Source organism: Oncorhynchus masou, chromosome 5 (genome assembly GCF_036934945.1).
Source record: "Oncorhynchus masou masou isolate Uvic2021 chromosome 5, UVic_Omas_1.1, whole genome shotgun sequence".
Lineage (NCBI taxonomy): Eukaryota > Metazoa > Chordata > Actinopteri > Salmoniformes > Salmonidae > Oncorhynchus > Oncorhynchus masou.
Window position 1 is genome coordinate 11,998,244 of NC_088216.1, and position 26,293 is coordinate 12,024,536.

General features: G+C 42.4%; 1 protein-coding gene across 1 annotated transcript; it reads left to right on the forward strand.

Moving 5' to 3' along the window:
- Positions 1–1,259: 1,259 nt before the first annotated feature.
- Positions 1,260–20,085, forward strand: LOC135533199 (myosin heavy chain, fast skeletal muscle-like). Its single transcript, XM_064960627.1, has 39 exons — positions 1,260–1,475; positions 1,875–2,021; positions 2,271–2,427; positions 3,150–3,177; positions 3,442–3,550; positions 3,696–3,788; positions 4,154–4,214; positions 4,378–4,476; positions 4,815–4,918; positions 5,307–5,445; positions 5,708–5,826; positions 5,980–6,129; positions 6,224–6,394; positions 7,848–8,163; positions 8,502–8,566; positions 8,660–8,747; positions 8,864–8,981; positions 9,091–9,214; positions 9,656–9,792; positions 10,268–10,523; positions 10,718–10,960; positions 11,307–11,483; positions 11,579–11,724; positions 11,904–11,994; positions 12,917–13,306; positions 13,428–13,554; positions 13,742–13,860; positions 14,646–14,842; positions 14,978–15,161; positions 15,298–15,463; positions 15,631–15,755; positions 15,936–16,244; positions 16,468–16,671; positions 16,828–16,953; positions 17,082–17,252; positions 18,751–18,855; positions 18,958–19,053; positions 19,444–19,575; positions 19,959–20,085. Exons 1-39 carry the CDS (start codon positions 1,260–1,262, stop codon positions 19,977–19,979), a joined length of 5,826 nt encoding a protein of 1,941 aa, XP_064816699.1. The 3' UTR covers positions 19,980–20,085.
- The last annotated feature ends 6,208 nt before the right edge of the window (positions 20,086–26,293 follow it).

Sequence of the window (26,293 nt, forward strand, 5' to 3'; positions counted from 1 at the left end):
GAGGTGAGGAGACAGTTCAGATGTGTTTACAAGCTAAACAATATAAATAATAGGTGAACATATATATAAAGTTGTTGATGACGATTAATGCCACTAAAATGGAACTAAATCAGGTCAGATTAGCCTTAATGAAAACTATTTTAGTTGTAGTGGGGCAACATGGACTCAGTCCATTACAGTATATGAGGTTCAGTAGAAGTAACATGGACTCAGTCCATTACAGTATATGAAGTTCAGTGGAAGTAACATTGGGATGAATCAAACTTTTGATATTGTCATAATTATTAATAATGGCATCTCTCATTTACGTAAAATCAGTGAAATTCAATTCAGAGACAAATATGACATTAAAAAGTCATGTCATGGGAGTGTGGTGCTCCTGGAAGTGGGAGGTGCTAGTGAGACACAGACACACAGAGGTCTCTCATCCAATTCATGTCCTTTCCCAGAGTGGTCCATAATTAACTTTTGCTTGGTTGGCACTTCCAACCAGATATAAGGAGGCTGAGGCCCCAGCATCCATAAGTCAGATAACTTCTTCCTCTGTGGTAAGACCTCTCCACCTCCTTAGATTTGTACATTTGTCTCATCTTTGCACTCAGCAACTGAGGCAGTAGCTAACTGCACTGTTTGAATTGACTTATGCATGTCTCTTGTAAGATTTGACAATATGCAATCAAGTGCCATTGGTTTTCTTTAAATGTGCATTACTTAAAATCTGTAACTTCCTTTTATGGACTAAAGTGGTGCTCCTCTACCTGTTTGTAAATTAAGGGAGGAATCTAGAATGCAACTGGGTTATCAGGGGTAATTAATTCAGTAGTAAAGTGAGATGCCATTAGGGAAATGAAAGTTAGCAGTTGCACCTGTAGTTTAAATTTACATGGCTTTAATTATTTAGTTAAATGTGTTTTATACATTCAAGGGTTAAAATGATAAGGATTTAGACTTGTGCTTTTTCACAACATTCAATTTGCTACACTCCAGTCATTATTGTGAGCCCTCCTCCCCTCAGCAGCCTCCACTGCTTTAGACTTGTGCATTTTTACAACACCTTATGTTTCACAGGGTCGTCTAAGAAGTACACATTCATCTGTAGGAGGGGGAAAATAAGGTGAGACACGGTTTGACTCTTCACATAAAAAGTGATGAAAATATTCTGAGAGAGATACCACTCACCTAACTCTGTTGACTGGGGAGGAAGCACCACAGAGTCAATCACGTTTCATGTTTCATCTCTTTCCTAGTTATCCGTCACCATGAGTACGGACGCGGAGATGCAAATCTACGGCAAGGCTGCCATATACCTCCGTAAGCCTGAGAGGGAAAGGATTGAGGCACAAACCGCACCCTTTGATTCAAAGAACTCCTGCTATGTGACAGACAAGGTGGAGCTGTACCTTAAGGGTCTGGTCACTGCCAGGGCCGACGGGAAGTGTACTGTAACAGTCACTAAACCTGACGGCACTAAGGAGGTAAGTCTGATCTGAAAAGTAGTCAAGTTGAAGTTTGTGTAATTACTCTGTTTCATGAAAAATCATCAAAATGATCAAAAACATTTCAATATAAAATATTTAACAAAATGTATATTATGAAGCATTTAAAAAAAACAGCAATAACAGATAGATTAAACATGTATTTGTTTTTGTAAACAGAATATAACCTTCAAACACATCATGTTTAAAGCTGCTATTTAAAATTGGCATGGAATGTTTGATATTTACAAGTCAAGAATCACCAGATATGTGTCATTGGGTGATAACAAAGTAGTTGGATTAAATGTGTATGTACAATTTTTTAAAGACTAAACTTTTAAAAGCATTCAGTCATGTCCAGTTTGATCTGTGTGTAACCTAGATTTCTGACTGTTTCAGGAAGGAAAAGAGTTCAAAGAGGCAGACATCTATGAGATGAACCCCCCTAAGTATGACAAGATTGAGGACATGGCCATGATGACCTACCTGAATGAAGCCTCTGTGTTGTATAACCTCAAAGAGCGTTATGCAGCATGGATGATCTATGTAAGAAACCTGCACATACAAACACACACATACATGAACATAATACATACACACATACAGTACTACACACACATGAAGATAATAAATACACACATACAGTACTACACATAAGTGAACGGTAGAAACCAAAACATATCAATACAGTAGACCCACATCAGTAAACCAAAGTACACCCACATCCTCACATAAATCCAGGTAAATGTCAATCTGACTTTACTAATCCCCTCATTTATTTATTCTTTCATCCAGACCTACTCTGGGCTCTTCTGTGCCACGGTGAACCCCTACAAGTGGCTCCCTGTGTACGACGCAGAGGTTGTCAACGCCTACAGAGGGAAGAAGAGGATGGAGGCTCCACCCCATATCTTCTCCGTCTCTGACAACGCCTTTCAGTTCATGATGATTGGTACGAAATCTCATGGATGGATGGATGGATGATTGGATCAATCAATCACATTTATTTATAAATCCCTTTCTACATAAGCAGATATCAGAAAGTGCTTATACAGAAACGCAGCCTAAAACCCCAAACAGCAAGCAATGCAGATGTAGAAGGAAAAGCTAGAGGGGAACCAGGCTCTGAGGGGTGGCCAGTCCTCTTCTGGCTGTGCCTAGTGGAGATTATAAGAGTATATGGCCATTAAGGCCAGATCGTTCTACAAGATGTTCAAACATTCGTAGATGACCAGCAGGGTCAAATAATTATCACAGTGGCTGTAGAGGGTGCAACAGGTCAGCACCTCAGGAGTAAATGTCAGTTGGCTTTTCATAGCCGAGCATTCAGAGGTCGAGACAGCAGGTGCGGTAGAGAGACAGAGAGAGAGAGACAGAGAGAGAGATGGTTGGGTGGTTGGATGGCTGTCCATTAAGTGCGTATGTCTCTCAAAGTCCATTAAGTGATGATGGATAGATGGATGGATGCATCAATGGAATAGAGGTATCTACTATTTTCTAGTCTAGGTAATAACAGTTTGCTGGGAATATCTGATTTCACTACCCTTGAATGGAAAATGTTCCAAATAGAAATTTGTGGTGATGCTATGAATTAAATAATGTCCCCTGAATGTTGCTTGAGTATGATAAGTAATGTGTTTTGAGTATGATAAGTAATGTGTTTTTTGGTTCCAGATAAGGAGAACCAGTCCGTCCTGATTACGTAAGTTGTTTACTAAAATGTCACTTGAGAAAGTGTTTCTATTGTAATAAGTTGGGTCAGTTGGTGTGATGAAATACATGACATTATGAATGGATTAGAGCATAAGGTTATGTGTAATAACGAGTCGATGAGAAGGATTATTTGTTAAAGATTTATGTCAGAACACAGGTTAACAGTGTATTTTTCTATGCTATTTCTTAGTGAAAGCCAATCTGACACTCAAACATGTAACTAAAACCCCTCTTTCTCTGTCATATAAACCAGCGGAGAATCCGGTGCAGGAAAGACTGTCAACACCAAGCGTGTCATCCAGTACTTTGCCACCATTGCAGTGTCTGGGGCCAAGAAGGAAGCAGAACCAGGCAAAATGCAGGTAGGTTATTCTTATGTTTGCCTTTTTAACACATTTCAGTTTGGTTGGCTGTGTAAACAGTTTTTTCTGTGGTGAATCCTGTTTCAAGCAATTGAGAAAAACGAACATTACCAGCTTTTGAGCAACTTGTGTTTGTCTCAATCAGGGGTCTCTTGAGGATCAGATCATTGCAGCTAACCCTCTGCTGGAGTCTTACGGTAATGCCAAGACAGTGAGGAACGACAACTCGTCTCGCTTTGTAAGTATGAAGGGCGACTGTGGAAGTTACCTTATATTGAAAAATGTAATTCAGTAGTCCCCATTCGTTATTCAGATTTACAATTTTATTTTGATTACTGATTTGTTGCTGAAAATTCAAACTTGTAATGTATTCGAGGTTCTAAAATTGTAATTTCCATCTTTAAAATGTCATCATAATTCACATTTCCTGTTGCTGCAGGATTATTTTCCTGCCGTAGCAAACTGGATCCTATATCAAGATCCTATATCTGTATCAAAAGATCCAACATCTGTCCAACAAACTGTAACGTTTAAAGGGGTCTATCAAAGTAATATGTTAGATTAATTTGTTGGCCTATTTCTAACCCCCATGCTCTACTACAGGGTAAATTCATCAGGATTCACTTCCAAGCTGGTAAACTGGCTAAAGCTGACATTGAAACCTGTGAGTTAATTTTGATTGTTTCTCAATACTTTCCTAAATGCACACATCATTTTTTGGGGAGATCATTCAATTTAAATGTATCTCATGCTCTCTCTCTTGTTCTCTCGATCTCACTCTCCTTTTTCTCTCTCTCTTTGTGTCGTTCACTCTCTCTCGCTCTCAGACCTGCTGGAGAAGTCCAGAGTCTCCTTCCAGCTGCCCGATGAGAGAGGCTACCACATCTTCTTCCAGATGATGACAGGCCACAAACCTGAGCTAGTTGGTACGAGAAAGTAGAGGTTCATGGGAAATTATTCCCACCCCCCATCTATGGAATATATAAAAAATATTCATAGTACACACTAATAATACTATTACAATGATTACATCCAAGGTAACAAGGCATCTAGACATGGGACAGGTCTTTGGGAAATATCTATCAAGGAAGTACACTGTGATGCACTAGTCCACAAGTCTCCGTCTCCTCTTTTGATGCTATTTATTATATACTACATGTATTATTGAGTCCATCTATTGAGTAAAGGAGGGGGAGATACTGTAAAGGTAGGAGAGGAGAATTCTAAGAGATTTACCTGACAAGCTGTTCTCCATTGTCCACAGAAATGGCGCTCATCACCACCAACCCCTACGACTTCCCCATGTGCAGCCAGGGTCAGATTACTGTGGCCAGCATTAATGACAATGAAGAGTTGGATGCCACAGATGTGAGTCAAAGAAAGGGTTAACCAAACTCTAGATATGGAATGGATAGGACCACCATACACACTGAATGTACTGTGAAATTCCAACTTGGTGGCAGCTGGGAATTTAGTTTTTGTTTGATTCTAAATGCCTTGTGTTAGTTAGGCATGTGCCTCAAGGAACTCTTCATGCCTTCCACTATAGAGCACCACTAAGTGCTCTGTGGAACTGTGTAAAACTAATTTTGTGCTGCCATCTACTAATGTGTTTTCCAAGCGTAATCATGTGGAACAGAGAAGCCAGTCAAATCTATCCATCCCATTTGTTCTGCAGTGAGCAGCACAGAACTGTAGTGTAATTGACCAAACAACCGTTCAGTTCATCTCTGTTGTACTTCATCTTTAATGCCAGGATGCCATTACAATCCTGGGCTTCACTAATGATGAGAAGGTTGGCATCTACAAGCTGACAGGAGCTGTATTGCACCATGGAAACTTGAAATTCAAGCAGAAGCAGCGTGAGGAGCAGGCCGAGCCAGACGGCACAGAGGGTGAGTCCCACTCATAGATATACAATATGTAGAGCATTAGTCCTATTCCCAGTCCCCAACATAGAAATAGAACACCTAAGACAGACAGTGCCACATGAACGTCAGGCAGGAGATCATTTTTGGAGAACAAATTACAACCTCCAAAATGTGGGTGAATCAAAACCTAACCCACAAAGAAGTTAACCAAACTATTTTGTCAGTGTGAAATCAGAAACAAGTGATCTTGTGTCCCTTAGTCTGTTGTTGTTGATTCTCTCTCCAGTGGCTGATAAAATCGCCTACCTGTTGGGCCTGAACTCAGCTGAGATGTTGAAGGCTCTGTGCTACCCCAGAGTGAAGGTCGGCAACGAGTATGTGACCAAGGGACAGACTGTGCCTCAGGTAAGGTGGCCAAACACAGAACCTACCATTTTCTGAGCACTGGAATTATTTTTGGGGACGAGTGCATTGCTTTTGTTTTTCCAAAGCATGTTTCACCTTATCACCAGACATGGTCAATATCTCATGTATTAATTTGAGGTATTATCATTGCAGGTTAATAACTCAGTCAGTGCTCTGGCTAAGTCCATCTATGAGAGGATGTTCTTGTGGATGGTCATCCGTATCAATGAGATGTTGGACACCAAGAATCCAAGGCAGTTCTATATCGGTGTGCTTGACATTGCCGGGTTTGAGATCTTTGATGTGAGTATGAGACCAGAACAAGACAATTAGTTGTGATTGAGATGGATTACAGTCTTGTATGATGAAATGATCCCTTTTAAAATTCCTTCAATAGTACAACAGCATGGAGCAGCTGTGCATCAACTTCACCAATGAGAAACTGCAACAGTTTTTCAACCACACCATGTTCGTCCTGGAGCAAGAGGAGTACAAGAAGGAGGGAATCATCTGGGCCTTCATTGACTTCGGCATGGACTTGGCTGCCTGCATTGAGCTTATTGAGAAGGTAAGATGTCTGTGAGGATTATAATGGACCGTAACAGCAAAGCTCATATGGAGCGCTGTGTGATATATTATCACAGTGGTAGAACATATACAGTATTTAAATCACTGGGGCTGCCAATCGAGTCAAAAAAATCCATAATACAAACTGTGTTGTGATAATTACGTTGTTTGCTCTATAACCAGGCAGCAGGTAGCCTAGTGGTTAGAGCGTTGGACTAGTAACCGAAAGGTTGTAAGATCAAATCCCCGAGCTGACTAGGTTAAAAACTGTCGTTCTGCCCCTGAACAAGGCAGTTAACCCACTGTTCCTAGGCCGTCATTGAAAATAAGAATTTGTTCTTAACTGATTGCCTAGATAAAAAAAGGGTAGAAGAAAAAAATATACAGGCCTAAGGCCAAGACAATAAGACACAGTCGCAGAATAAATTCAACAACACTTTTGTTTCATCACAAAACCGGAGAGCAACATCTGTCCATAATGCAAGTAACAAACAGTTACATGACCTTCAACATGGTCAATCAAGTACATTTTTCTGCCATTTTCGGACCACTAAACATCTATTGATTTAGAAACACGGAGAGTTACCGCAAATTGCGAAGAAAACATGTTTTGTTGAGAGGGTTGCCTCCCTCCAATATTCCAGCGCCATTTCAACATCATCAAATCACCTATGCTGAGTCTAATACAGTGAAAACTAAAAGATTCCAAAAACTATTTTAGTCCAATCAACCTAAACTAAATATCATATGGCTGTCCATGGTACTAATTTATGTGTTTGTGTGAGTAAGTAGAAAATACATGGTGAAAATACATCAATACATCAATACAATTATGAGTACAAGTCCCTATCTCCATCCATGGCGAATTTAGAAAAGGGACCATTTTAGCTAGCTAGATATCCTCCAGAGGAAAACAGAGATGCAACAATTGAAGTTTTTCTTTCTGCCAATGACGTTGGGCTGGATTTGGTGTGAAGCCAAATCCAAACTGACTTCACTTGACACGGTTTTCGGTGCACCAGGACCAATCAGAGATTAGCTCACTCAGTTTAGCTCAACTCTGATTCGCTGTAACTGTACACAAAAAAATATCAAGGGAGGCAAAATGATCGCTGGTTTCTCTTGCATTCAATGATACAATATCATACTCTTTTTGTCCAGACAGCATCAGATAGAAGGGCTACACATACAGAGACAGAGGGGCGCAGTTTTGCTCACTCGGATGCTTTACCTGGAGTGATACATTCAGCCTCTTGCTAAGCGAGACAAAAGATACATTATATTATGTCCATTTTTTGGGGGAAGCCTCACTTCCCTTGGCACCCATTAATATATGCCACTAACTGTTGAGAACTCAATTTGTTTCCTATTATGTGTCCCTAAATGAATATAATCCTATAATAGCATATTTACTAAATGTAAATATCACTAATTTGAAATCTCTTTTCGTAAAGCCATTGGGCATCTTCTCCATCCTTGAAGAGGAGTGCATGTTCCCCAAGTCTTCAGACACCACCTTCAAGGACAAGCTGTACGCCCAGCATCTTGGCAAAACAAATGCATTTGAGAAGCCCAAGCCTGCCAAAGGCAAGGCAGAGGCCCACTTCTCCCTGGTGCACTACGCCGGTACTGTGGACTACAACATCACTGGGTGGCTGGAGAAGAACAAGGATCCCCTGAACGACTCAGTTTGTCAACTGTACCAGAAGTCCTCTGTCAAAATTCTGGCTGCCCTGTATCCCCCTCCCCCTCCTGAGGGTAAGACTGGCATCACGTCACAATATTTAACTAAATACTAGTTATAACTCAGAACCAAATGTTCTTTAAAGTCTTTCAATGTATGACAATTTCTTAGGGTTTATCACCTGGTTGATTTACTAATACACTTGGTTAATTTAATAAAACAATAGGTGTTATTTTAAACAATCTCATTGGCAGCATTTGCCTCTAGATAAGTGTGAAGAGATTCTCTGGTTTATAATTAGTGTGCTTGCTGAAGACAAGACCACTCTAGATTTCTTACATACTTTTTTTATTATTCTATTTATTCCACCCGCTCTAGGAAATGTACTTTTCTGGTAATCTTTAACTTTCCTCCATTTTAACAGATAAAGCCAAGAAAGGAGGCAAGAAGAAGGGTGGTTCCATGCAGACTGTGTCCTCCCAGTTCAGGGTGAGCTTTTGAAATGTGTAGATTCAGTCCTTTAAAAGGTGCATTGATTATCATAAATGGTGTCTGAGAAAATGGTTTGTAACCCTCTTACAGGAGAACTTACATAAGCTGATGACCAACTTGAGGAGCACTCATCCTCACTTTGTGCGCTGCCTGATCCCCAACGAGTCAAAGACTCCAGGTACAAGAAATATTGAGTTAAATATGTCATCTTATCAGTACACTATCAGTAACCTTAACGATCCCAATCTAGAACCTGTTTATTAGTATTAAAAGAGACTTGGTTTGTTTTACCAGGTCTGATGGAGAACTTCCTGGTTATCCACCAGCTCAGGTGTAATGGTGTACTGGAGGGTATCAGGATCTGCAGAAAGGGATTCCCCAGCAGAATCATCTATGCTGACTTCAAACAGAGGTACACGTACACAAACACACACGCACACACACCACATAAAATATCTGCTCCCAAGGGTTTTCCCAGCATCAGAATAGGCTTACCTTTTAAAATGTGTCCTCTCATTCAGGTACAAAGTACTGAATGCCAGTGTCATCCCTGAGGGCCAGTTCATGGACAACAAGAAGGCTTCTGAGAAGCTGCTTGGGTCCATTGATGTGAATCACGAGGATTACAAGTTTGGACACACCAAGGTCAGTCAAAAACCCCCAGTAAAAGCTGACAACAAAACACAACTGGAAAATTAATTTAAACCCGTACCATATAGAATCTCTCCAGGTGATCTATCCATCCTTTTGTTCTTTCTTCTTAATTTAACTAATGGAAAAGGTGGAAAAACATTGTTTTTTTTTCTTCAGTCCTTCATCACAGGTATAGAAGAGAGACTAAAGTCATTATCATGTGCATTGTGTTAGAGTGGTATGGCTGCAGTTATCTGTATCTGTGTACATTATTAATCTACAAAGGTACAATAACTAACAACTTAGAAACAACCTATCCCATGGTTTGTTTGTAACCATAGCAAAGTTAATGTTGTTTAAATTAATCTAGTGGTGTTGTTCCCCCCTTTTGATTCAACCATTTCTATCTGTCACCATCTGTGGTTCTATTGACAATGTTAACCTGTGTCTCAGGTGTTCTTCAAAGCCGGTCTGCTGGGTGTCCTGGAGGAGATGAGAGATGAGAAGCTGGCCACTCTGGTCGGCATGGTCCAGGCTCTCAGCCGTGGATTCCTCATGAGGAGAGAGTTCACCAAGATGATGGAGAGGAGGTGAGGAATAGTAGACATCTTGGCAAAGCTTTCTGTCAACAACCTGTATCTAATGCATTATGATTACATACTGTATATGCTGTGAGTTGTTCAGAATGAGAAAGTATATCTTATAATTCTCTACTAAAGCTTTTGAGTTAATTCATTTAGTCCAGAAATGGATGTAGCAACTAAGGATTCTAGCTTTATAGATGCAGTTTGAGACTTGTCTGTTCAATTGGCATTTAAATGTATGGTATTTACCCATTCATACTTGGAAGAATATAAAATGTCTCATGAGCTTAGCATGCGCGACCTGTCAGATCTTGCATCTAGAGAACTGTCTATGAATTTAAGAGGGGTTACATTTCCCTAGCCCCATTCCTCAGCTGTAAACAAACAGTGGCAGTTGATTCTGTTTTGTTGTTCATCTAATCCCAGAATGTAGCTTTAAGTATGTCACTCACCATGCCACTCCATCCTTTCTGTCGACCAGAGAATCAGTTTACGCCATCCAGTACAACATCCGCTCATTCATGAATGTGAAAACCTGGCCATGGATGAAGTTGTACTTCAAGATCAAGCCCCTGCTGCAGAGCGCTGAGACTGAGAAGGAGCTGGCCAACATGAAGGAGAACTATGAGAAGATGACGACAGACCTGGCCAAGGCTCTGTCCACGAAGAAGCAAATGGAGGAGAAGCTGGTGGCCCTGACACAGGAGAAGAACGACCTGGCGCTCCAAGTCGCATCTGTGAGTGAAAAAACAACAATCACCACAGGCAAATTTACATACACATGAATACAAATCCATATGAACACACATTTGTATTGCCAATGTTATATATCTCATGAATTTCTATTGATTTGCTCTGACCTCTGAGTAAAATGTATATTTTAATACACAAAGTTAGGCCTCTGATTTGTTTACTCCTGTTCTGAAACCAGGAAGGAGAGAGTCTGAACGATGCTGAGGAAAGGTGTGAGGGGCTCATCAAGAGCAAGATCCAGCTGGAGGCCAAACTCAAAGAGACGACCGAGAGGCTGGAGGATGAGGAGGAGATCAATGCTGAGTTGACTGCCAAGAAGAGGAAGCTGGAGGATGAGTGCTCTGAGCTGAAGAAGGACATTGATGACCTGGAGCTCACCCTGGCCAAAGTGGAGAAGGAGAAGCACGCAACTGAAAACAAGGTCTTGGGTCTTACCATAGACAGTCTAACCAAACAATAATCAACTTAAAACATAGCTTTACAGAATTGGAATTCAAGTTGTATTGTGGGTGCAGGAAAAATGAAGACAACGGAGGAATTTCAGTTATGGGGTACTTCCAACATTCATTGCATGTTCTGATCCCCTGCATTTATGACATCCATTCAGGACACTGGCATGGTGAACACTGACATCTAGTGTTGAATATATAGTACAGTAATTGTTAATGCAGTTCTAATCTAAATGAAATGAATGCAATATTTAACAAACTAAAACTCCCCTTTATGGTGAAGTGACAAAAGACTAATTTTGATGTGGCTGTTTTCAGGTTAAAAACCTGACAGAGGAGATGGCGTCTATGGATGAGAGTGTTGCCAAGCTGACCAAGGAGAAGAAAGCCCTCCAAGAGGCACACCAGCAGACACTGGATGACCTGCAGGCAGAGGAGGACAAAGTCAACACTCTGACCAAGGCCAAGACCAAGCTGGAACAGCAAGTGGACGACGTGAGTGGAGTTTGACATTTTGGCCATGATAAATGTAAGATTATATTATCTTCAGTTGTTTAGATTTTAACAATATATGTGTTTTTATCTTATAGCTTGAGGGTTCTCTGGAGCAAGAGAAGAAGCTCCGTATGGACCTTGAGAGATCCAAGAGAAAGCTGGAGGGAGATCTGAAACTGGCCCAGGAGTCCATAATGGACCTGGAGAATGACAAGCAGCAAGCTGATGAGAAAATCAAGAAGTAAACACAAACAAATGACTACAGTATTAGTTGCTATTATGGTTGTTCTTGACTAATAATTGTAATTATGAATTAGCATTTATATGTGATTCTTAAAAGCAAAGTGAATGGTATGATACTCTCCCTTTACACTATCAAACAAAAACTAACTCTGCAATCAACGTGTTTGTGTTTCTTAGGAAGGAGTTTGAGACCACCCAGCTCCTCAGCAAGGTTGAGGATGAGCAGTCTCTGGGAGCTCAGCTGCAGAAGAAGATCAAGGAACTTCAGGTATAGTACAGAACATAAGCTCCAGTACAGAAGAGCACAGACTTGAATCATTTCCTTTAAAAATAATTATACCTTTTCTGGCAGCAGACAGTTTTCCAGGTGGCTTCTGATGGCTCAGTAGGTTGGAAGATGGTGTTTCTTGTTGGTGCTTCTTACCATGCCCACTCAGCCCTCAATGACAACATACATGTTAAAATGGCTTATATCTGGGCCTCCCAGGTGGCGCAGTGGTTAAGGGCGCCAGCTGTGCCATCAGAGACTCTGGGTTCGTGCCCAGGCTCTGTCGTAACTGACCGGGAAGTCCGTGGGGCGATGCACAATTGGCCTAGCGTTGCCCGGGTTAGGGAGGGGTTGGCCGGTAGTGATATCCGGTCCTGTGGGATATCCTTTTTGCCAGGTGCATGTTTCCTCCGACACATTGATGCTGGCTCCTGTGGATGTGTTAAGGGCGCAGTGCGCGCTAACCAAGGTTGCCAGGTGCACAGTGTTTCCTCCGACACATTGGTGCGGCTGGCTTCCGGGTTGGATGTGTTAGGAAGCAGTGCGTCTTGGTTGGGTTGTGTATCGTAGGACGCATGACTTTCAACCTTCGTCTCTCCCAAGCCCGTACGGGAGTTGTAGCTGTGAGATAAGATACTAAACAATTGGATACTACGCAATTGGGGAGAAAACGGGGTAAAATTTAATAAATAATAATAAATACATTTATAAAATGGCTTATATCCATCTAGAGTCCTCTGTCTAACTTCTTACCTTTGAGGGTTTGGCTCCTGCATGGGACACTGTCTACTGAATATATTATTGTAACTGGCTTTTTATTAAACATATTTTTGCAAAATATACATACTATTTTTAGTTTGTGAGTTTCAATTGTTTCAACTGTATTGTAGTGTTCATCCCCCTGCTCCTACCCCTGTTCTAGGCCCGTATTGAGGAGCTGGAGGAGGAAATTGAGGCTGAGCGTGCTGCCAGGGCTAAGGTTGAGAAGCAGAGGGCTGATCTCTCCAGGGAACTTGAGGAGATCAGCGAGAGGCTGGAGGAGGCCGGAGGCGCCACTGCTGCTCAGATTGAGATGAACAAGAAGCGTGAGGCTGAGTTCCAGAAGCTGCGTCGTGATCTCGAAGAGTCCACTCTGCAGCATGAGGCCACAGCCGCCGCTCTGCGCAAGAAGCAGGCCGACAGTGTGGCTGAGCTCGGGGAGCAGATCGACAACCTGCAGCGCGTCAAGCAGAAGCTGGAGAAGGAGAAGAGCGAGTACAAGATGGAGATTGATGACCTCTCCAGCAACATGGAGGCCGTCGCCAAGGCTAAGGTGAGCAGTGATGTTTTGGTCAAGCAGTGTTGAGGAGGGTTAACTACATCACCATTCAAGTGACATGAAGTTGACAGGAGTCACATATATAAAGTAATGATGGAACATGTTTCACTAACAGGGCAATCTGGAGAAGATGTGCCGTACTCTTGAGGACCAGCTGAGTGAGCTCAAGACTAAGAATGATGAGAATGTTCGCCAGGTCAACGACATCAGCGGACAGAGAGCCAGACTCCTGACAGAAAATGGTACCTTCAACAATGAACAACAAGCCAATGCTTTCCTTCAGTAGAACACAACATGTATTATTGGCTATATCCACAGAGTTTCTACTGTACTATTCACCACCTAACATTGCCCTATGATACCTCAGAATCCATTTTCAATCTTAGAGAACAGAGACCCTATTAACAAGATGTCCCTCTGTCCCTGCAGGTGAGTTTGGCCGCCAGCTGGAGGAGAAGGAAGCCCTGGTGTCTCAGCTGACCAGAGGAAAACAGGCCTTCACCCAGCAGGTGGAGGAGCTGAAGAGGGCGATTGAAGAGGAGGTCAAGGTAAGGGACCCAAGATGGAGAGTTTAGAGCCATATCTTTACATAGACGGTGACTACACCACCCTCAGACACCTAGTGTCTCTCCACCTTCAGAGACTTCTACTGTCTCTCCACCCTCAGAGACTCCTACTGTCTCTCCACCCTCAGAGACTCCTACTGTCTCTCCACCCTCAGAGACTCCTACTGTCTCTCCACCCTCAGAGACTCCTACTGTCTCTCCACCCTCAGAGACTCCTACTGTCTCTCCACCCTCAGAGACTTCTACTGTCTCTCCACCGCCATGTTTAGTTTTGCCCAAACTAGATTGAGGCACAGACATGGTCTCAATGGGGATAGCTGATCTGACTACACTGACTGTGCTCGTGGCAGACTCTACTAAGCTGACAGGCTGGCTAACAGCCTGCTGCCTGGCCTGCACCCTATCTGATTGTGGAGCTAGAGCCCTGTCTACTTACATAGATAAGATGAGAGCACCCCTCCAGCTAGGATGATCCTGCTTGTGGGTGAGTCCCAGAAAGAGGGCCAATTATCTACAAATTCTATCTTTTGGGAGGGGCAGAAAACAGTTTTCAACCAGCGATTGAGTTGTGAGACTCTGCTGTAGAGCTCATCACACCCCCTAACAGGGAGGGGGCCAGAGACAATTACTCGATGCCGATACATCTTTCTAGCTGATTTACTGATTTTAGCTATGTTGCGCTTGGTGACCTCTGATTGTTTCATCCTAACATCGTTGGTGCTGACGTGGATAACAATAACATCTCTCCTTGTATTTCTCTTTCACAGGCTAAAAATGCACTGGCCCACGGTGTCCAGTCTGCCCGCCATGACTGTGACCTCCTGAGGGAGCAGTTTGAGGAGGAGCAGGAGGCCAAGGCAGAGCTGCAACGTGGCATGTCCAAGGCGAACAGTGAGGTGGCTCAGTGGAGGACTAAGTATGAAACTGATGCTATCCAGCGCACAGAGGAGCTGGAGGAGGCCAAGTGAGTCGCATGCAACAGAAAAACTCAAATATGGTGTGGATGGTGAGGGTGGTAGGGGGCTCTGAGAAAATGTTACATCAATATGTATTGTAACATATCTTTCACACCATAAAACCGACCTCTGTTGTCCAACAGGAAGAAGCTGGCCCAGCGTCTGCAGGATGCTGAGGAGACCATTGAAGCGACAAACTCCAAGTGCGCCTCCCTGGAGAAGACCAAGCAGAGGCTGCAGGGAGAGGTGGAGGACCTCATGATTGATGTTGAGAGAGCCAACGCATTGGCCGCCAACCTCGACAAGAAGCAGAGGAACTTTGACAAGGTGAAAATGAATAAACCTCACCATAGGCTGATATTTACTGTCTGCTATATGATCAATTGTAGTATAATTGTAGCATATTTATAATTCAAAACTCTTCATCTATGACTTCTAATGAAAATCCCATTGATTCCCCTAGGTTCTGGCAGAGTGGAAGCAGAAGTACGAGGAGGGCCAGGCTGAGCTGGAAGGAGCTCAGAAGGAGGCTCGCTCTATGAGCACTGAACTCTTCAAGATGAAGAACTCCTATGAGGAGGCTCTGGATCATCTGGAGACTCTGAAGAGAGAGAACAAGAACCTGCAACGTGAGCATTTGACAGCAAATCTATTTGGCTCATGTTTCATTAGCAATATTTAATTGCTGTTAATAAATTCACTGTTAATATGATTCAATGTCAACTTCAGTGCATTGGCGATATCCACTGAAAATCTCCCAAGTCTAAACTGCTCTTGTGTGCGTGTGTGTGTGCAGAGGAGATCTCTGACCTGACTGAGCAGATTGGAGAGACTGGCAAGAGCATCCATGAGCTGGAGAAGGCCAAGAAGACCGTGGAGACAGAGAAGTCTGAGATCCAGACCGCTTTGGAGGAGGCTGAGGTACAAACTACAGCTGTTTGATGGGGAAAGCAGTGTTACACTTGCCAACACCAGCTTCAGTCCAATGATCCCTGTATTGGAGTTTATTGTAGTCTATATATATATATATATTTACATCCTTGTGTTATATACATACAAATGTATTTAACACAATTCACATGACTGCTTCTGTTTGTCCAGGGAACACTGGAGCACGAGGAATCCAAGATTCTGCGTGTGCAGCTGGAGCTGAACCAGATCAAGGGTGAGGTGGACAGGAAGATCGCAGAGAAGGACGAGGAGATGGAGCAGATCAAGAGGAACAGCCAGAGGGTGGTTGACTCCATGCAGAGCACCCTGGACTCTGAGGTCAGGAGCAGGAATGATGCCCTGAGGGTGAAGAAGAAGATGGAGGGAGACCTGAACGAGATGGAGATTCAGCTGAGCCACTCCAACAGGCAGGCCGCTGAGGCCCAGAAACAGCTGAGGAATGTCCAGGGACAGCTCAAGGTAAAGGGACTGGGACATCAGGTTCAAACACCTGAACATGGAGAGGGATTTGTTTGTGAATCTGTAGAAAATAATAGAATAGAGGATTTGAATAGAGTGGTTTATGTACTAAAGGTAGCGATTCTGGGGAAATTCTTACCACTGATCGATCCTATCGATCCTCATCGATCCTATCACCTCTACTTCCACAAGTCTAATGAACGTATGTCATTGTGAACCCCAGGATGCCCAATTGCACCTTGATGACGCCGTCCGTGTCGCAGAAGACATGAAGGAGCAGGCAGCCATGGTGGAGCGCAGAAACGGTCTGATGGTGGCTGAAATCGAGGAGCTGAGAGTTGCTCTGGAGCAGACAGAGAGAGGCCGCAAAGTGGCTGAGACTGAGCTGGTAGACGCCAGCGAGCGTGTTGGACTACTGCACTCCCAGGTATGGGTCAAAGCCATTTCTAATGAAACTCAAACAAGCATACAATTTAAACACACCTGGAATTTGACAGTGCTTGCCTTAGATTTTCATAATTTCAGTCTTGAGACTTGCAAGTTCCCTTGAGAGTCAAACAAATCATCTTGCTTACTCCTTCAGAACACCAGCCTTCTGAACACCAAGAAGAAGTTGGAGACTGACCTCGTGCAGGTGCAGGGAGAGGTAGACGACATCGTCCAGGAGGCCAGGAATGCAGAGGAGAAGGCCAAGAAGGCAATCACTGATGTGAGTCCTTGAATTACATCAACTTGATTTGTCCCCATGTGACAATGGTAGCTGGGCTGGTTAAGAACAACAAAGATCTGAGAGGGACATTATCATTGGTGCATAAATTAAACAAACTATTATTCCAGGCGGCCATGATGGCTGAGGAGCTGAAGAAGGAGCAGGACACCAGTTCTCACCTGGAGAGGATGAAGAAGAACCTGGAGGTCACAGTCAAGGACCTGCAGCACCGCCTGGATGAGGCTGAGAATCTGGCCATGAAGGGAGGCAAGAAGCAGCTCCAGAAACTGGAGTCCAGGGTGAGTTACCAGCAGGGTGGATTAGGGTGGATTGAAAGACTGATTGCTGGAAATGTATTTGATCATATAAAATACACAGGACATTGTTTAATGACTTGTTGTCGCAAAAACTCACCTCGATCAGGGATTCCCAAATTTCTTTGCATCGGGGACCACCCCTTTTGTGGTAGTGAATTCATCAGGGACCTCCCTAATAATAACAGAACACAACTCCTACTTTAAAGTGTGATAAAAATAACATCCATGCAGATTTCGTATGACTTCTTCAGTGCATGACTGGACTAACCAAGACTTGGGCCCTGGGAAATAACATTTTTCCCCACTCTTTGCATCAGAGAGAAAATGTTGCAGTTTTGAAGGTCATTTACTGTCATTCTACACATTTTGCTTTTGGACAAAGAAAAAATGTTGCAGTTTTAAAGCTTCAATTACAGTGAATTTATGATCATAACAAAACAAATTATATTAATTTTACACTTATTTAGTGGAGTGGATCCAAGACCTTTAAATAAATTCAAATGTATTAATCTCGTTGCTTCGTTCAGGTTTAAACTGTTGTCACAGCAGACTTCTTCTAATCTGCCATTTCATTCATAATAATAATTCACAATAAATATCAACACACAATATAATATACATTCATCGAATTATTGTCATAGTAATAATTTCTATCTCTATCGTTACCTCTCATTCACTGGCCGTTGCTAGGGAAGCTAGCGTTGCTATGCGGGGCTACCAGCTAGCAGGCTAATGGCTGAATTAGCTTGTAGGCTAGCGGACATGAATAAGTTCATAAAACCTAAAAACACAACATAACATCTTAACAAATATATGTACATGCTCCAGAAACATTACCGTCTTGAATATGGTGATTTTACACTCGCTTACTTTCAAAATACAGATTTTAAAATGTATTTATGTCGGTGCTTCTGTCTTGCTGTTGACTCAAGTGGCGAACTACTCTCAACTGCCAGAGCGCGAGCTCCATAATAGAAGCAATGTCACAACATTAAAACATGCGAGTGGTGGCCCCTCGTCGCCATACTTGTACTGCACCATACACCACAAAACTCATGACAAAATGGTTGAAAGTCATATTTCAAATACAAGAATAATTGAGTTGTGAGCCTCCCAGACCCGTTATTTAATCTAAGAGTTAATAACATAAATTGTGGATGAATAATATTACATTGTACTGTATTGCACCCTCTAAACGTTTTCCAAAGATCCCTGGCTGTTTAATCTGTTCTTGCAATAAATATTCATAAACAAATTGAAATGTAAATTCCCCTTTGAGAACCACTGACCTAGATAATCAAAAGTTGTTGTTATTATTACAGACCCCTTCAATAAATGTTTTAAAAGAGTATATAGGAACAGATTACAATTGTGCCCCTTGACTGGGTAGAAGACTATACCTCACTTTAAAAAAATATTTGGTAATTAAGTCTGATTTCACGACCTCCAACAAACTCCTACGTTTATTTCTTCCACAAAGGTGCGTGAGCTGGAGACTGAGGTGGAGGCCGAGCAGAGAAGAGGTGTAGATGCAGTCAAGGGAGTCCGCAAGTATGAGCGCAGAGTCAAGGAGCTCACTTACCAGGTAAGAGATAGAGAAAGTGCCTTCTTCACACACTTGACACTAACACAGACAAGTATGTGTATAAAACTCTTGTGACATTGATTCTTTGCTCTTCTCTCACAGACTGAGGAGGATAAGAAGAACGTTAACAGACTTCAGGACCTGGTAGATAAGCTGCAGATGAAAGTGAAGGCCTACAAGAGGCATTCTGAGGAATCGGTGAGTCACAGACTCTGAGAGCATACATTCGAAAATGTAGTTTTTCTCTACAAAACGTAATGTGCATATTGTTTAGTTGAAGTGTTGCTACAGCAGACCTGTCAACAATGACAATTAATAGCGCAAGTACATGCTGAAGAAATTATACTCATTTGTGAGTGTCCCCTATGCCAATGTGTTACCAACTTAAAGGAGAGGGGGTTAAATATTAATTTGCTGGTCGAGTTGTAGTGCTGGAGGCATCGGTTTGTTCCCTCTCCCTTCTGCTGCCTTACCATCTATCTTCCTGTATACATTGCTATCCTAAATCTGCCAATATTTTTATTTGCTACCTGAAGCTTCAAACTTTAAATGCTGATGTTCTGCTCTCCCTCTCTTTTCCTCACCCAGGAGGAAGCAGCAAACCAGCACATGTCTAAGTTCAGGAAGGTTCAGCATGAGCTGGAGGAGGCTGAGGAGCGTGCTGACATCGCTGAGACTCAGGTCAACAAGCTCAGAGCCAAGACCCGTGACTCTGGAAAGGTACAGAACTGCAGCTAAACCTGTACCTGACTCATGTTCAGATATGACCACATCATCACCACCTATGATTCAGTCTCCTCAGAGGTCAATACAGACCTTTTACACTCACTCAATAAGCACATTTCAGGGCAAAAAAAAAACACACAAAAAATTCAAGTTGGTAGTTCAAAATTGAAATTCCAACCTGAGCACTGAGCATTAAACGCTTGATCCATTATATTCTATCCGTATATTTATCATGTTCATTATTATTACTGATCCATTAAATTCTATCCATATATTTATCATGTTCATTATTATTACTGATCCATTATATTCTATCCATATATTTATCATGTTCATTATTATTACTGATGCATTATATTATTTATTTCTTCTTACAGGGAAAAGAAGTTGCTGAATAAACAAGACCAAAGTATTGAAGATCAAAGTCTTACCATTTTCCTGTGATGCATAAAATATGATTTTCATGGTGAAATGTTGAGCATTGATTAAAAACATGTGGATCTACATACACTTCCTTTGTGACTGTGGACTTATTACTCAGCAACAGCTTTTTAATACCATAATATATTGTACTTTAATTAATGGAGCAATCTGGGATTTGAACGACCATAGTGGTCACCCCGACAAAGCAGTTAGTTTTTTTTGTAAACAGCTGAGAGATGAGGCTGAAGAAATGAAGCCACCCAAATTCTCAGACTGGGGTTTGGTTGCAAGGTTGTTGTTGCTTAGCCTTACTTTTATTGAATTCAATGTAGTTCTGCCATCCTCTGCATTTAAGCTGCTGCTTTTTTTCAAGGTAATGTCAGTAGATTGCCATTGGAGAGAATGACTAGTGTGTAAAAATCAGACACTGACTAAATATGCATGTCAATTTCTAGCCTTTCCCCCCAGCCGTTTACGGTGCGATGTCTGACAACACAAGGCTATTCAATGGCTGACAGAGACAGAGTTAACTGATATCTTGACAGAAAAGTCAGTGAGAAGATCATTTATGTAATCAGTATTTGTTCATCCAAATAAGACAGGAAGCAAATAGTCCTAGTATAAACTTTCTAAATGACCACATGGACATTTTACATCACAATTACAGCTTTGCCATTGAACGTGCAGCCATGAGATCACCAGTCAAACTGCTAAGGTCAGAGGTTCCAGGACCATTCTAGTCATTCTATTTCTATGGTCATAACACTGTCATAGGGCACCACAACACACATACCGTGCCGTAGGAAAGTATTCAGACCCCTTGACTTTTCCCACATTTTGTTACGTTACAGCCTTATTCCAATATGTATTATATTGTTTTTCCCCCTCATCAATCTACACGCAATACCCCATAATGGCAAAGCAAAAATATTTTTACATATTTTTTTTCATGTCATAAAAAAAGAACAGAAATATCACATTTACATAAGTATTCAGACCCTTTACTCAGTACTTTGTTGAAGCACCTTTGGCAGCGATTACAGCCTTGAGTCTTCTTGGGGATGATGCTACTGGCTTGACACACCTGTCTTTATGGAGTTTCTCACATTCTTCGGCTTGCAAGCCTCCCCTTTCCCCTCCAAACATAACGATGGTCATTATGGCCAAACAGTTCCATTTTTGTTTCATCAGACCAGAGGACATTTCTCCAAAAAGTATGATCTTTGTCCCCTTGTGTACAGTCGTGGCCAAAGGTTTTGAGAATGACACAAATATTAATTTTCACAAAGTCTGCTGCCTCAGTTTGTATGATCGCAATTTGCATATACTCCATAATGTTATGAAGAGTGTTCAGATGAATTGCAATTAATTGCAAAGTCCCTCTTTGTCAAGCAAATGAACTGAATCCCCAAAAAACATTTCCACTGCATTTCAGCCCTGCCACAAAAGGACCATCTGACATCATGTCAGTGATTCTCTCATTAACACAGGTGTGAGTGTTGACAAGGACAAGGCTGGAGATCACTCTGTCATGCTGATTGAGTTTAAATAACAGACTGGAAGCTTCAAAAGGAGGGTGGTGCTTGGAATCGTTGTTCTTCCTCTGTCAACCATGGTTTCTTGCAAGGAAACACGTGCCGTCATCATTGCTTTGCACAAAAAAGGGCTTCACAGGCAAGGATATTGCTGCCAGTAAGATTGCACCTAAATCAACCATTTATCAGATCATCAAGAACTTCAAGGAGAGCGGTTCAATTGTTGTGAAGAAGGCTTCAGGGCTCCCAAGAAAGTCCAGCAAGCGCCAGGACCGTCTCCTAAAGTTGATTCAGCTGCGGGATTGGGGCACCACCAGTACAGAGCTTGCTCAGGAATAGTAGCAGGCAGGTGTGAGAGCATCTGCACGCACAGTGAGGTGAAGACTTTTGGAGGCTGGCATGGTGTCAAGAAGGGCAGCAAAGAAGCCACTTCTCTCCAGGAAAAAAATTAGGGACAGACTGATATTCTGCAAAAGGTACAGGGATTGGACTGCTGAGAACTGGGGTAAAATAATTTGCTCTGATGAATCCCCTTTGCGATTGTTTGGGGCATCCGGAAAAAAACTTGTCCGGAGAAGACAAGGTGAGAGCTACCATCAGTCCTGTGTCATGCCAACAGTAAAGTATCCTGAGACCATTCATGTGTGGGGTTGCTTCTCAGCCAAGGGAGTGGGCTCACTAACAATTTTGCCTACGAACACAGCCATGAATAAAGAATGGTACCAACACATCCTCTGAGAGCAACTTCTCTCAACCATCCAGGAACAGTTTGGTGATGAACAATGCCTTTTCCAGCATGATGGAGCACCCTGCCATAAGACAAAAGTGATAACTCAGTGGCTCGGGGAACAAAACATCGACATTTTGGGTCCATGGCCAGGGAACTCCCCAGACTTTAATCCCATCAATCCTCAAGAGGCATGTGGACAAACAAAAACCCACAAATTCTGACAAACTCTAATCATTGATTATGCAAGAATGGGCTGCCATCCGTCAGGATGTGGCCCAGAATTTAATTGACAGCATGCCAGGGCAGATTGCAGAGGTCTTGATAAAGAAGGGTCAACACTGCAAATATTAACTTCATGTCATTGTCAAAAAAGCCTTTGACACTTATGAAATGCTTGTAATTATACTTCAGTATTCCATAGTAACATCTGACAAAAATATCTAAAGTCACTGAAGCAGCAAACTTTGTGGAAATTAATATTTGTGTCATTCTCAAAACTTTTGGCCACGACTGTAGTTGCAAACCGTAGTCTGGCTTTTTTATGGTGGTTTTGGAGCAGTGACTTCTTCCTTGCTGAGGTGCCTTTCAGGTTATATCGATATAGGACTAGCTTTACTGTGTATATAGATACTTTTGCACCTGTTTCATCCAGCATCTTCACAAGGTCCTTTGCTGTTGTTCTGGGATTGATTTGCACTTTTAGCACCAAAGTACATTTGTCTCTAGGAGACAGAACACGTCTCCTCCCTGAGCGGTATGATGGCTGCGTGGTCCCATGGTGTTCATACTTGCATACTATTGTTTGTGCAGATGAACATGGTGCCTTCAGGCATTTGGAAATTGCTCCCAAGAATGAACCAGACTTGTGGAGGTCTACAATTGTTTTTATGAGGTCTTGGATGATTTCTTTTTGATTTCCCCATGATGTCAAGCAAAGAGGCACTGAGTTTGAAGGTAGGCCTTGAAATACATCCACAGGTACACTCCAATTGACTCAAATGATGTCAATTAGCCTATCAGAAGCTTCTAAAACCAAGACATAATTCTCTGGAATTTTCCAAGCTGTTTAAAGGCACAGTCAACTTTGTGTATGTAAACTTCTGACCCACTGGAATTGTGATACAGTGAATTATAACTGAAATAATCTGTCTGTAAACAATTGTTGGAAAAATGACTTGTGTCATGCACAAAGTAGATGTCCTACCCAACTTGCCAAAACTATAGTTTGTTAACAAGACATTTGTGGAGTGATTGAAAAACAAGGTTTAATGACACCAACCTAAGTGTATGTAAACTTCCTCAGGCTCAGGTCCTCCAGGAGGGAGAGAAAGAGAGAATTAGAATTCACGCAGGACACCAGGTAAGACAGGAGAATGATACCAGTTATAACAGACTGACCCCAGCCCCCCGGCACATAGACTATTACAGCATAGATACTGGAGGCTGAGACGAGGGACAGGGCATACCAGGCAGGATATAACCCCACCAACTTTGCCAAAACACCACCTCCACACCACTAGAGAGATTTCAACATACCACCAACTTACTACCCTGAGACAAGGCTGAGTATAGTCCACAAAGATCTCCACTGCACGAGCACGAGGAGGCGCAAGACCAGACAGGAAGATCACGTCAGTGACTTAACCCAGTCAAGTCGAGTATAGAGGAAAATAGACTGGCACAACGTGACGCACCCCTTCTAGGGACAGCAGGAAGAGCACTAGTAAGCTAGTGACTCAGCCCCAGTAATAGGGTCAGAGGCAGAGAATCACAGTGGAGAAAGGGGAGCCAGCCAGGCAAGACAGCAAGGGCGGTTTGTCATTCGAGTGCCTTGCCGTTCACCTTCGCAGCCCTGGGCCAGCCTACACTCAAATCTTAGGACTCATCTGAAGAGATGAGATGAGTTTTCAGTAAAGCCTTAAAAGGTCAAGACCGAGTCTAAGTCTCTCACATGGATAAGCAGACCATTCCATAATAATTGAGCTCTATAGGAGAAAGCACTGCCTCCAGCTGTTTGCTTAGAAGATCTAGGGACAATCGAGAGGCCTGCGTCTTGTGACCGTAGCGTACGTGTAGGTATGCACGGCAGGACCAAATCTGAGAGATAGTTAGCAAGTCCATGTACTGCTTTGTAGGTTAGCAGTAAAACCTTAATCACCCCTAGCCTTAACAAGAAACCAGTGTAGAGAGGCCAGCGCTGGAGTAATATGATACATCTTTTGGGTTCTAAGATTCTTGCAGCCGTATTTAAGACTAACGGTCTAATTTAGTGCTTTATCAGGGTAGCCAGAGAGTAGAGCACTGCAGTAGTCTAATCTAGAAGTGACAAAAGCATGGATGAGCTTTTCTGCATCATTCTGGGAGCGTGCATAACTGTCATCAAGGCAAAGGGTGGCTGCTTTGAAGAAGAAAGGCTATTCCATGCAAGAAATTGCCAAGAAAATAAAGATCTCGTACATCGCTGTGTACTACTCCCTTCACAGAACAGAGCAAACTGGCTCCAACCAGAATGTCCCGGACCTGCTCTTTTCAACACTCCCTGTCTCTCTCTCTCTACTTTAGCTGCTGTCTCGACCTCTGAATGCTTGGCTATGAAAAGCCAACTGGTATTTACTCCTGAGGTTCTGACCTGTTGCACCCTCTACAACAACTGTGATTATTATTTGACCCTGCTGGTCATCTACGGACATTTGAACATCTTGAAGAATAATGTGACATTAATGGCCATGTGCTATCTCCAGCCGGCACAGCCAGAAGAGGAATGGTCTCCCTCAGAGCCTGGTTCCTCTCTAGGTTTCTTTCTAGGTTCCTGCCTGTCAAGGGAGTTTTCCTAGACACCTTGCTTCTACTTTTGCATTGCTTGCTGTTTGGGGTTTCAGGCTGGGTTTCTGTATAAGCACTTTGTGACATCTGATGATGTAAAAAGGGCTTTATAAATACATTGTTTGATTTGATTGATGTAGTTTAACTATTCTTCAATAGAGGGCACTAAACGCCAAGGCTAGAAGAGGCAATGCAAAGGGCTTTTTTTTGCCTGCCACAACAAAGTTTATTGGAGGTGCCTGAAAGAGATCCTAGATGGGAATCGAAGGAGCAGAAAGCATAGGGAAATTGGAGGAGCCTAAAACATTGCCAAAACAAAAGGTTAAATAACCACAATTATCCTTTCCACCCTGTCTGTCTGTCTTTGATTCAGCATGTAGGGCTTCCCCTGACAGTTGGTTGGCCTATTTATAGACAACATGTGCAAGTGTTTTAGGAAACAGGGGATCAAGGCAGTACTCAAGAAGGGCTTCCCCTGGGTTGGCTGGCAGTATTTATGGACTACTGTGGTGTGTGTGCTCTTCAGAAAACAGAGGATCAAGGCAGTACTCAAGAAGGGCTTCCCCTGGGTTGGCTGGCAGTATTTATGGACTACTGTGGTGTGTGTGCTCTTGAGGAAACAGACAGTGGATCACCAGTGTGTGTGTGTGTGTAAAAGGACACAAAATGAAAAATCTTTAAATATGTTTACATGACATTTCAATGAAGTGTATATTCTAAATCCATTTTTTTTTACATCAGCTGTTGTCTCAAAGTGCAACACTTTACCAGCCTAAAGCCCCAAAGACCAAGCCATGCAGATGTAGAAGCACAGTGGCGAGGAAAAACTCAAATCAATAAAATAAAAATGTCACATGCACCGAATACAACAGGTGTCGACTTTACCATGAAATGCTTACTCACGAGCCCTTTCCCAACAATGCAGTTAAAAAGTAAGAAAAGATGAGAAAATAAATAAATACTCATTTTAAAAAAGAAATAGTAACACAATAAAATAGTAAAAAGGCTATATACAAGGAGTAACGGTACAGAGTCATTGAGGCAGTTGAGGTAATTGAGGTGCTATGTACATGTAGGTAGGGGTAAAAGTGACTAGGCAATCAGGATAGATAATAAACACAGTAGCAGCAGTATGTGTGAAAAGTCTTTGACACCGCCTGTGATTGAGATTTTGGATGGCAAGCGGTGATGAAGCCAGTCA